The 13,309-nt window shown below is 38.9% G+C and overlaps 1 protein-coding gene across 1 annotated transcript; it reads left to right on the forward strand.

Annotated features, from left to right (window-relative positions):
* The first annotated feature begins 6,908 nt into the window (after positions 1-6,908).
* LOC103429287 (probable indole-3-acetic acid-amido synthetase GH3.1) lies at positions 6,909-9,374 on the forward strand. Its single transcript, XM_008367429.4, has 3 exons — positions 6,909-7,442; positions 7,563-7,664; positions 7,773-9,374. The coding sequence occupies exons 1-3, from the start codon at positions 7,126-7,128 to the stop codon at positions 9,157-9,159; spliced, it is 1,806 nt and encodes a 601-aa protein (XP_008365651.1). The 5' UTR covers positions 6,909-7,125; the 3' UTR covers positions 9,160-9,374.
* The last annotated feature ends 3,935 nt before the right edge of the window (positions 9,375-13,309 follow it).

Genomic DNA, 13,309 nt, shown 5'->3' on the forward strand with positions numbered 1-13,309 from the left:
CCACTACCGACATGCTACGTAGTCGATAAACTTAACCTCTGCCAAACGCAGAATAACCTACACCAAGTCCTAAAGTGTTGTGATACTTGCTACACAGCCTACGGAATTGGAAAGAGCCAAGGTTGAATAGCCAAGTGGTTACGCGGATTCGTCTGCTTCTGTAAGTAAGGCATCCGGCTGCCAACGTTATGGTTAACAACTTTGCAAAAGTTCTACATCAACACCTACGGCTGCATAGGCTATGTGGGCTTGTCTGCTTATAGAAAAGTAGCGCGCCTGCCACTGGCCTATAAGGACTAAAGGTTAAAAAAAAAAAAAAAAAAAAAGAGCAAGGATGGGAAAAGAAAAAGAAGCAAGTTTATTAAATTTTATAGCAAAATTGATAAACAACAAGCAAATACCGAAGGAGTTCAAGCAAAAGCAACAAAGGAAAGAAAAGGAAATCCTAAAAGCTACTTAGAAGACTACTCTTCAGTAGTTTGGACATCTCCCAACTGCTCGGTCGTTACACCTTCAGCAGCCTTGGTGTTTTCAGCAGCGGCATCCTCTGAATCTTTACCCTCGACTGCTCCAGCCTGGGTATCAACTCCTCCAACTATTTCACCGATAGAAGACTCAAAGGTAAAATCGAGCAAGTCTTCTGGAGAAATAAAGAAGGTCTCGAAGTCTTTACCGGAAAACTCAAAGTCAGATGGCCGCCCATAGAGATGATCTACATAGCCCAGCTTGTAGAAATCGGTTTGGTTCTGAATAAGCGAAGCCTCGAAACCATCTTTCTCACTCTTCAACTGCTCATTCTCCTCAAGCAGGCAAGCACGAACCCGCTGCAACTCTTCAATTTCTTTCTTCAGATTTTCGTTGGTCTTCAAAACACTTTGAAGTTCCGACACTTGAGGCTCAAGCCTGTCAACAACCTTTTTGAAGTGGATCGCTTGGTTGTAAGTAGCAATCAATTCTTCATCCTTTGCATAAGCAGCGGAGCGAAATTCAGATTTGGAACGCTCAAGATCTTGAATCTGAGGTATGTAACGCTCAATTTCCTTCTCTGCACTTTCATTCTTTATTTGGATCGCATCAAGCCTAGTATTCAAATCTATGATCTCCTGGTGAGCGGCCTCAAGCTGCAGAGAAGTGGGGGCAGAAGTATTAGATTCCTTTAAAGCAGCAAGCTCATATTCCAATTTCTTGATTTTTTTCGGCCAAGGAATAAGCTTCGGCAGCCATAGTTCTTGCCATCTCTTTAGCAGCCTTGGTGTCCTCTTGGTCAAGGAACATAGACTCGGCTGCCAGAATTGTTGTTTTCTGCATCATGGCTAGCAGAGCAGTCTTCCTATACTCGGGTGTGTGCTTTGCAAAAAGACTCGGACCAACAATCTCTTTGACGCCATCAACAAACTGGGCACATACATTCATGTCTTCAAGAAGATCTGGTTTCAAAAGCGCACAAATCTTAGCAGCCTCCCCAGAAACGGACTTGGCGGATTCTTCAAGCCTGCCTGAGCGAGCAGCTTCATTCTTATCAGCAGACAAGTTGGTTGCAGCAGCGGAGGAAGCAGTTTTTGGCGCCACTTTAGCAGACAGGGGCACCTTATCACTCTTCATAGTAGCAAGCCTCTTCAAGGGTAAGCCAGGTTTAATCCCGGACGGATGCTTCGGCACAAACTTGGTACCAAAGGCACGGAAGAACTTTTACGCTGAGCAATTTTTTCAGCAATCGAGCTAGCAGCCTTCGAAGCAATAGGCGTTACCGGCACAAATGTAGCAGTTCGTTCTTTCTCGCCCTTAGAGGAAGTCAGGTCAATCACAATCTTGGGAGCAGCCGGAGAATCCCCACGAGCAGTCTTCGTTTTCTTCTCAGCAGGCATCTCTTGAGCAGGCGGGGAATGTTTCTTTTTCCCACCTTCATTGATAGTAGGCTCCATCACAGTGATAGGACGAGCCATCGCGTCTGCCTTGATCCGTTTTATTTCTTCTTCTGGGGGCAGTCCACATTTTTCCTTACGAAGAGGACTAAGTAGCCAACACCACTCACGATACTCGGAAGGGATACCCAGAGCGACATGTACTTTTTTCATTTCTGGAGAAACCCTAGGAGTTGAGCCAAATTCCGAATCTACAAAAAAAAAAAAAACGGAAGACAATCAGAAAATTGAAGAATAATTTGGCACTAAAGCAAAGTAGCCGAAAAGACTAGGCAGTCTGCTTACCAGATATGAAGACCGTTGATACACGCAGCCCGATAGAAGAATCGGATTCCCATTCTCCACTTATCTCCAAAGTCTCTTTGGCCCAATCATGATCTCCTTTGCTCGAATTATCAAAAAGCTTATGACGAATTCGCAGTTGTCCAACTCCATCAATACGACCTATGTCAAAGAAATACCAAAATTCGTTGGTGGTTAGTCCCAAGTCAAAGAATTGGTTCAAATTGTGGAACCCCACCATCACTCGGACCGCATTCGGGGAACATTGGGCAGGCGCACATTTCATAGAGCAAAGCACTTCTTGGAAGAAACGCGGCATAGGGAAAGTAAACCCTAACACAAAATAGTAAGGATGGAACTTGATAGCTCTCCGAGTTCCACTGCATGGTTCCCGGCTGCTACCATCCTTAACTCGCCTCACACGCACTCCCGACGGAATGGCATGCCAATACGTTTCAAGAAAATCTCTAAACAAATTGTCGGAGCTAATCTTGAGGTGAGCAGCTTTGAAGTAGCCAATCTTACTCAAAAACCTGCCTTGACGATACAACGGGGGCACACCATCATCATTCTTGCGGCTCGAGGAAGACATGCTTGAAAATTCTACAAAAGTACAAGGAAGATTTGTTAGAGAGTTGTTTTCAAAAAAAAAAAAAAAAAAAAAAGAAACAGCTCTCGGCAAAAAAAAAAAAAATATATATATATATATGTATATTTTTTCACGGCATTGCCATGCCATGGTTCACCAGCCCATCACAAGTCTCCGATTCCCATCAAGCCAAGAGTCAAGATCCAAAGATTCCAGAGAATCAAGAAGACAAGAAAAATAATTTTTTTCTTTTTCTTACCTAGAAACAACGAGAAGACAAAGCAAGCAACGAAAGACGGTCCTTTGCACGGGCAAGATGTAGAAAATTGCTAGAGGAGGGGGAACAAATATCCTCTAAGTTCTTTCTCTCTTGCAAGGTAGAATAAATTTTTCTCTAAAAGTTGATTTGATAATCCACTTAAGGTGGATTTAAATAAACTTTGAGAGGGATTTATTTCCTTTTCCTAGAAGGATCTAATTTCCTATTAAAAGAGAGAATCAACAACAAAATAGGAAGCAATTCCAAGTTACCTAAAGCGAGAAAATCTCTACACCTGTTGCACTTTTCTGCAAGCAGCCCAACAGGTGTGGGGGCATTTGTGGAGCCAAAAATATTCGCTAGGCGACACGTGGACTCTTGGACAAAAGAGTACAAAAATACCCACGAAGCATACTAGGATTCCTACGTGCGAGCAGTGGGCAATCATCTTTCAATCAAGTCAAAAGTGCCCAAAAAAGGTAACAATTAAAAACCTCTTTTATCAAATCCTTTCTATAAGGTATTTCCCAAAACCTAGTATTTTCTATTTCATTATTTAGCTAATCAATTAGCTAAATAATATATACCTACCATGTCTCCTAAAATCATCCTTAATAGTCAATAAAATCACTCAATTAATAGCCCAAAACCGGCCCCCACTATTCACATCCTCATCTTTCCCATTTTCCTTATTAAAATAGTCAATCATTTTTATAACCACCCATTTATTCTTTTCATATTTAATTAGCCAATAAATTGGCAAATTAAACATGAAATTAACCCCCACAAAAACCCAATGGCCGGTTACTATTATTCAAAATAGGGCAAACCCTAACTCTATAAATAGACACATATTCTCACCAAAAATTCATTCCAAACCTCTTGCAAAAAATCCCAAATACTCTAAACACTATTTCTCTCTAAAAATTCTAACTTTGGCATCGGAGTTTCTTCGGCCAAAGCCCCCCCCCATTCATCGTGGGCGCGTGAGGCTTTTGGCCTTAACCTAAGGTGCTAGTTGTTTTGTAGGTGCAAAATCGTCCAAGATCGAGGAGGAGAAAATTTGCATCCACAACCATCACCACCTTCATGCCATCACACCAAACTCAACGTGTAGCCACAAACTCCACCCTACAACTCAAGCCACCAACATCGAGAATAAGGTCATGGAGGTTGTTGAAATGGTATAGAATGACATGATGCGGCCATCACCATCTTCACTGCCCACAAAGAAGAACTGGAAGCTTTACTAGCCGAAAATCGGCAAATGAGGAATCACATGAGTAGAAACAAGCTCATTGAAGCCCTATCTGAATTCTTAACCCTTTTCTTTGTAAGGAGATTTCTCGATTTCATTTTTGTTTTCAATTTTATTTGTGAATTTGTTATTTATTTTTATTTTTTTCATCTTCATGTCTTTTTTAAAGTTATTTTTATTACCATTTAGCGTCCAAGTAAGCAAATAAGTGGTACCCATTGTTTCTGCATTTACATTTAAAGGAAAAAATTAAGTGGGACATAATGAATGTGACATTTTCAATATATTGGGTACTTGTTTGAAATTTTTTTGATCGAGTACTTGTTTGCAATGTTTAAAAAAATTGGGACCAATAAAAGATTATGGGGTTTTAGGTACTTGGTCCTATAATTTAAATCAAAATCAAAATGAATTATTAATTAACTAATTGATTATTATCGATATCTCATTTAGCAAAGACTTGTTCATCTGGCCAGCATTTTTTTCCAGGATGACCACTCCGTAGGATAGTGGTTCCACGATAATGCCCATATGTCGTGCACAAATATATAGTGCGTCTCCGTCACAGCTTCAGTATTACCTGTTCGATCATTCTCCATCGTATCCCTGTCCAGTTGGAGCAGTAGTGGAATCGAACATCTTCAACATTATAATTTTCATATATTCGAAAACCCACAACTTATGAGACACAATTTATCAATTAAAATTAATTATCGAAACAACATTGTTCTATATTTGGATATATAAAGACTTACCTTGGAAATCGAAGATTTTCGACGGAAAAAGTAACAAAAACGGGAAACATGAATTTGGATATGAGGGGTTTGGGGGAAAAGAAAACGAAGGGGTGAGAGGTTTGGGGAAAAGGATGAGGAAGAGAATGAGGATGAGGGAAAGTGGATATGAGATTTGATAGAACCCGTGAACCCTTTGCGCTACGAAGCACTTGTCGCACAAAGTTTGCAGTAATTTCTCTGCCTTAAATGTCTCACCGACCACATTGACCATTTCCAAGCACTTTACGCAGTAATTTCTTCTCAAAGGTAAAAAGAAGGACACCTATTCGTCACGCAAATTTGACGCGATAAAGTGCTCCCTTGCTCAAGAAAATGTTTGTTTGACGATATATTAGCACCAAATCTTCTTTTTACCACTTTCTTTGCCAGAGATTGCGTGACAAATTCTTCCCTTCGTCGTGAGAAGTCTTCTTAATCGAAGAAATATTCATCGCGCAAAGTTTTTAATATTTTTTCATGGCCGCAACAATTTCGCCTTACAACAATGATACTTTGTTGAGCAAAGGTCACTTATGTAACGGAAAAATGCTTCGTCGCCTAAAATTTTGTTGCGGAAATAAATTTTTCTACTAGTGTTTGGCTTATGAATTTAAGTGCTTGTGATGCTCTTGTAACCAATGCTTCTAATGGATAAGCTTCGTTCTTCTTGAAACAGAATTAATCAAATTATGCCAAGTTATAAGTAAATAATCATGGTATGATTGAGAATCTCGATGATGAGTATGACCAGGGATGATGGAGATAATCGAAAGTAATTAACACCTCTATTGATTACTACTATATCATATTAACAATACGTCAATATACAGTTATAAGAAAGCGCAAAAAGGAACTTGTAGCTGTTATAAGAGTACTAATTATTCATACACCCAATGACCTAGTTAAGTTTGAATCCCGCCTCCTCTAATGTCGCTCAATTTAGAAGATTAAAAAACGCATAGATTGGATAATTGGAACACACACACACACACATATATATATAAATGAAAGAAAATAATAGGGTTTTGGTTCTCTTGAATCTCTTCCCTTAATTTAAGAGACACATGCAACAACAAGAGCATAAAAAATGCAAAAACTGTTCCACATCACAATAATATGATACATATATGTGTGTGTGTGTGTATTAGAATTTGCATGCATGTGATGTGAATTTAGATGGATGCATGCACTAAAGAATTTGTCATACACACATATATACGTACACTGTGCACATGCATGCAGTTTCTATATATTAATATCATATACATATATATCATATATGCCAAATTTTAATTAGATTGGCCCCTACTACGTATATGGATATCCGATTGAAAGATTAACAAAATAACAAACTAGTATGTTTGTTTTTCTGTTTGAAGTATTATATTCTTTAAATAATAGAAACAAAATGAAAGTCGTCACCTAATTTGAATTTAGTGCTCTCCGCAGCCTTGAGGAGGAGAGAGGAGAACCGGAGAACCGGAGGAGGCATCTGAGGCACGTGGAATGGCTGCTATACTGCTACAGTAGAATCTGCCTCCTCCGCTGGCAGCCCATCGCTGTCGACGCCCAACACTTTCACCCCAAAGCAGTCCGCTTGGTTGGCTGACGCTTATTACCCTCCAAAATATGTACACCCACTCTACTTTCTACGTGTTGTGGGGCCCCTCTTGTCCCTTTTCTCCTAGACCACCCCACGACTCTCCGTTTTCCCTTCGTCAGCTTCCCCCTCCCTCCGTGTGTCCCACCCTCCCTCCCAACAGGGGCCCGCCACTCAAAACTCCCGCCTCCACCCCCTATATAAAGCCCTCCAAACCCGCTCCTCAATCTCACTGCACCAAACACACTCCTCTCCTCTCTCTCCCCTCACTGCCTTCTCCTCTCTGTTTATAACCAACACGCAACAAAAGACCCTTCATTTCAAATTAACTTACAGCCCCTCACTACCTTCTCTTCTCTGTTTATAACCAACACGCAACAAAAGACCCTTCATTTCAAACTAACTTACAGCCCTCGCCACTCCAAAATCTAATCTTCAAATGGCTGTCGACTCGTCACTCTCTCCCCTCGGCCCACCCGCCTGCGAGAAGGACGCCAAAGCGTTACAGTTCATTGAAGAAACTACCCGGAACGCCGACGCCGTGCAAGAGAGGGTGCTGTCCGAGATACTAGCTCGAAACGCCCAGACCGAGTACCTTAAACGCTTCAAACTCGGCGGCGCCACCGACCGCAAAACTTTCAAGTCCAAACTCCCGGTGATTACCTACGAGGATCTCCAGCCCGAAATCCAACGCATCGCCAATGGTGATCGCTCCCCCATCTTGTCAGCTCATCCCATCTCAGAATTCCTCACCAGGTAATTGATTAACTAAATCACAAACTAATCACTCACCTATATTAATTTTGTTCACAAAATTATGTGAATTAATTTATTCATTTGTTGACCTTTTTTTTTTTTATATATGGAAAATTACAGTTCTGGGACTTCAGCTGGAGAGAGGAAGCTGATGCCAACAATTCAGGAGGAATTGGATCGTCGCCAATTATTATACAGCCTTCTTATGCCCGTCATGAACCTGTAAGTATTTTAAAAATAGTTATTTAATTAAAATACGCGTTTAAATTTGTTTAATTATTTAATTAAAATATCATTTTCTAATAAACTTTTTTTTGTTTAATGGAACAGTTGTGTGCCCGGGCTGGACAAGGGAAAGGGCCTTTACTTTCTGTTCGTAAAGTCCGAAACAAAGACGCCCGGCGGGCTTTTGGCCCGACCCGTTCTCACCAGCTACTACAAAAGCGAGCACTTCAAGACGCGCCCGTACGACCCGTACAACGTGTACACGAGTCCCACTGATGCAATCCTTTGCCCGGACTCCTTCCAGAGCATGTACGCCCAAATGCTCTGCGGCCTTCTCGAGCGCGAAAAAGTCCTCCGCCTCGGCGCCGTTTTCGCGTCCGGTCTCCTCCGCGCAATACGGTTCCTCCAGCTTAACTGGCAACAGCTGGCGGAAGACATTCGGACCGGGACTCTCAGCTCTAAAATAACTGACTCGGATTTGAAATCCTGCATAGGCAGGATCTTAAAACCCGACCCGGAGCTGGCGGATTTCATGTCCAAACAGTGCGGAAACGAAAATTGGGATGGGATTTTGACCCGGATATGGCCAAACACGAAATATCTAGATGTGATAGTGACGGGCGCGATGGCGCAGTACATTCCGACGTTGGATTACTACAGCGGCGGATTGCCGATGGCATGTACGATGTACGCATCGTCGGAGTGTTATTTCGGACTCAACCTCAACCCGATGTGCAAGCCTTCTGAAGTTTCCTACACGATAATGCCAAACATGGCCTATTTCGAGTTCCTTCCCTACGAGCCAAACTTAGTGAGTGGCGGTGGCGAGTCGGGAACCAGACTCGTTGACCTGGTCAACGTCGAGGTCGGAAGAGAGTACGAGCTGGTGATCACCACCTATGCCGGGCTTCACCGGTACAGAGTTGGCGACATCCTCCGAGTCACCGGGTTCCACAACTCGGCCCCGCAGTTCCACTTCGTGAGGAGGAAGAACGTTTTGCTCAGTATTGACTCGGACAAGACCGACGAGGCAGAGTTGCAACTCGCCATCGACAACGCCTCCAAGCGCCTCCAGAAATTCAGCGCTAGCGTGGTGGAGTACACAAGCTACGCCGACACGACGACAATCCCGGGGCACTATGTTATCTACTGGGAACTTCTCGTGAAGGACTCGGCGAACTCGGAGGGCGAGTCGTTTGACTCGACGATGGACCAATGCTGCCTGGCAATGGAGGAATCGCTTAACTCGGTGTACCGGCAAGGTCGAGTGTCGGACAACTCGATCGGGCCGCTGGAGATACGCGTGGTGAAGAGTGGCACATTCGAGGAGTTAATGGACTACGCAATCTCGAGAGGCGCGTCGATTAACCAGTACAAGGTGCCGCGATGTGTGAATTTTACCCCAATCATGGAGTTACTAGACTCCAGGGTAATTTCCAAGCATTTCAGCCCATCTTTACCTCACTGGACTCCTGAAAGGAAGATGCGATAAAAAATGCAAGTCAACGAGGTGATGACTGTTAGTCTTATATATAAATTTGTTTTCTTTTTTTAGTTTTGGATAATTTATGGGTTAGGACTGTTTTTTTTTTAGATAAATGGATAAAAAATTGTAAGCGGCTTTTTGTGATGGGGTTCAATTCACAATTGAGTTGTGCAACGAATGTAACATGTTTTCAAGATGATGACTGGTTGCTTTCATGGTCAGTGGCTTTTTGATCATCGTCCATTCAATGAATGACATGACATAATTGCAAAGCTACCCAACTTATCCTCCTTTTCTTGCCAACTTAGAAGTTGATAGCAGAAAAGGGAAAAGGGTATTTGATGGGTTTGGTACTTTGGTTCAAGAAAACACAAGGACTAAGACAATTATCAGAATCCATTAATCACCATTTCGTTTTTACATTTCAGTTTTTATTTATTTATTTATTTTTTTTTTTTTTTTTTTATAAATGGAAGAAAGAATATGGAAGAGACGTTTAAAAATTAAAGAAAGAATGACTGTGAAAGAAATATATATTTAATGATACACAACATTAACACACTCTATTTATCTCACCCACAGTGCCAAATACTATTCAACAATTGAAAGAGTATGTGAGATGTACAATTAGGTGTGTGAAAATCATCATCCTTAAATGTAACATTTTCTAGTAAGCCAAATATTTGTCATGATGCGACTATGCGAACTTTGCTTCACTTTTACAATACAAAATTTGTATTTTTTGGATTTTGTATAAAGACGAGTATCCAGTATGATTATTTTTTCTTTTCAGAAGCACTAGTTCATATCTCAATTTTTAAAATCTTTATCAATGCGATAACATTGTATTAGTTTAGTTTACAATTTGTAGAATTATGAATTATTATTTATTTACAAACAATAACCAACTAATATGTAATGTTTCACATTAGTTAATATTAAAAGAGATACTTTGTATGCAGTCCCTAATCCTTAACTTTCTTTGACTAAAACCTTAATAGTATTCAAAGTTTGATTAAAGTCTCTTGACTTTGTACACCTCATTATATTAAAATTAATATTTATATTTTTATAGTTTTGACATTAATTGTTTGATATTTTATGAGATTTATAATCCTATAAATTTAAAACCCCTCATTATAATACTATTAGAAACGGTTACAATAAAAAAATTCAAACATCTTGATTGAATAAATGGATAAAAACTCTGTAAAAATAAGAAATAATAAATGGCAAAAGAATGTATCCATAGTGTTAAAAAAATTGATATATTTCACATATAACAAAGTGGTACATTAATAAAGAAGAATGGGTACATTATAAATAAATTAGGATACAGATAAAAGATTAAAAAAATATGAGTACAAATAAATTTTTAAAAAATATAGGCGCTAAAAGAAATTAATACATGGGTACAAAATAAAACTAAAAAGAAAATACTACAAATTTAAAAAAAATGTTGCAAATTAAAAGTGGGTACAAACTAAAAATATAAATATATGATACAACGTTTAGGCATAAAACATAAATATACCATATGTAATTTTTCTGTCATTGATTAAATATACAATGTCACATGACGGTATACACGTGAGTACAAACACAAATAAAACTTTAAAAAATATGGGCACAAAAAAAACTCATATCTGGGTACAAATTAAAAATGAAAAAAAAAATTGGTAGGTACAAACTAAAAATAAAAATATATGATAAAAAATTTAGCCATAAATTGTAACATTTTTAATAGTAAAGGAATATATTTAAAAATAAAAATATTTTATTATTCAAATAATTAATGATGTTATTAATACCTAAGGATTTTGATCAAAAATTGAAAATGAATAAGATTTTAATCAATAGAATAGTAAAAAGAATGATATAAACCTAACCTAATTTCTCTATATTAAAATATTAAGATAACATAGTTTTTAAATAATTTGAATGCCTCAACCCTAAACCCATTTAAATAATTATGACGTTCCTGTATCCTCATCTCCATTGCTGCATAATTACTGAGCACCGAGGTTTCAATTATTTATCTACAGCTTTATCGCTTTTTACATTCTCTGCACCGACAAGATAAAAAGTTACCGATGGTGACCCAAAAGCAGCTACGTACTTTTACCAACGTCGATCCATGGTCGAATTCGGTTGGTAAATTATGAACAAACACGCATCATATATAAAACATGCAACTTCATCTTTACGCAATTTTCTCCTATTAGTTGAAATTCTATCAAAAAGTAAATTGCGTCAAGTTTTGACTAAAAAGTCTGTATAATAGAGATTTTTTACGGAATAATCAAAATAATTAATGATGGACAACCTTAAGAATCATTTCTATTGATTTCAAATATCAAGAACCTAAATAAAAAGTTATATTAATCTTAAGAACCATTTTGACTAAAAAGCATATGTAAAACATTCAACTTCATCATTATACAATTTTCTCCTATAAGTTGAAAGTTCTCTCAAAAGGTAATTTGCATCAGATGTTTTTTTTACAGAAGACCAATAATGCTACCCTATGACTATGTACAAAGAATGGATAAAAATAATTAAGACCCACAATTGGGGAGACAATGGCTGTTTGGCAATATACTTGAAGATGGAGCACACGAGTCCATTTGGCTTTGGTAAGCACTAGTGATCTCCGATTCTATCAATTTGTATCAAATTCAAATGAAATTATCAACATAATTATACTACTAGTTGACCTGTTTTAATTTGCTACCTTAAACCCTAAGAGCTTAGCCACAAGAATCTTATCAACACAATCGTAATACACATGAGATTTGACATCAAAATTAGAACAAAGGAAGCAAACGAGATAATATAAAAAGTAATGAAAGTATAATTTAGATAAAAAGGTATGATAATTTGTCAACGACCGATTTATGTTGTTTGCTAAGTGGCAAATTAATCACTAACTTTACCAACGTTTGACAAAGTAGGCCTCCTCAAGGAAGTGTAAATCTCAAATCGGAGAGTTAAAGCCTAGCATAAACAATCGGGTTGGATCCATGTTCTAATATAATAGGATTAGAGTAGACTATCCATGCGTTGGACCCAACAACCATACTGCATGCTCCAAAATGTAACTAAAATATAGAGTAAGGCGAATCAAAATACTATTATCTCTAAAGTCTGGTCATGGACTCAGCAACTTCCATAGCGAAGCTGCACAAACCGATCAACAATGCCACTATCATCCTGTTCTGGAGCAGTGGACGCAGTCCGATGACTTCGTTAAGATTGACCATGCTTGTTCCGCAATATGCAGAAACCTGATCTAGTATGGAATCAGTAAGGTTTCCAATATTCTTCGACTTTCTACAATATAGGGATTGGCGTGCGCCTTAAGTAATCTAACTCTTAAGAGGGTGTAATATCTACCCTTAAATATCCTCTGGGATTCTACCACTTTAATATGGATTTCATATCCTAAAATTTCTCTTTCATGACTAGTATAAAAACACCTTTCTAGGGTTCATCTTTGGGTACGCAATTATCGCATACTTGTTCTCTACCTTACTGCTTGGGTCTCATAATATTACTTACTAACTTGACTATCGAAGAGACTTTGGTCGGCACCCTCTGGCCCTTGGACGCTTAAGGTTGTTTGATATTTTACAAGTTAACGAGTTTGTGCATCTCCACGCTTTACGGTTGTGTGTGAATTTGGTTCCAACAATTAGTGTTTTCATTGAGAGTGAACTCATAATCCACTAGACCAAAATCAATCTACCATATGCGTGTCTAAAGAAGAAAGTTTAGTTAACATTAATGTTAACACGGTGGCGGGAAACAGTCCACTTCCCGATGACTCCATCACCCATGCCGAGAAAAATTCACTTCCCAACGTCTCCACTACTCTTGGTATGAGCAATCAGGTCCCTGATGCTGCAACCATTCCAGAGAACGATGATGCTCTTAATTGGAACCCCTCCCACCTTGGATCAGATTTGGGAGACTTTGTTGAAGGTCAACACCTCTATTAATAATTGCAAAGAACCTACACGACTTTTTAGTCAGAGAATTATGCAAACTTCATGGACATAGAGAAACAGATGAAAGCCTTCGAAAACTCCAACAGAACTACTCTATAAACCCAGATTCTTATCTTCACTTATGGGAATTTAAGTACCAATCGTGC

Source organism: Malus domestica, chromosome 05 (assembly GCF_042453785.1).
Source record: "Malus domestica chromosome 05, GDT2T_hap1".
In the NCBI taxonomy this organism is placed as follows: domain Eukaryota; kingdom Viridiplantae; phylum Streptophyta; class Magnoliopsida; order Rosales; family Rosaceae; genus Malus; species Malus domestica.

Bases quoted from the DNA above. Each gene is read 5' to 3' on its own strand.
- LOC103429287 (XM_008367429.4), top strand. From the start codon at position 7,126: ATGGCTGTCGACTCGTCACTCTCTCCCCTCGGCCCACCCGCCTGCGAG. The intron at 7,443-7,562 runs GTAATTGATTAA...GGAAAATTACAG, and splicing joins ATCTCAGAATTCCTCACCAG to TTCTGGGACTTCAGCTGGAG. The intron at 7,665-7,772 runs GTAAGTATTTTA...TTAATGGAACAG, and splicing joins CTTATGCCCGTCATGAACCT to TTGTGTGCCCGGGCTGGACA.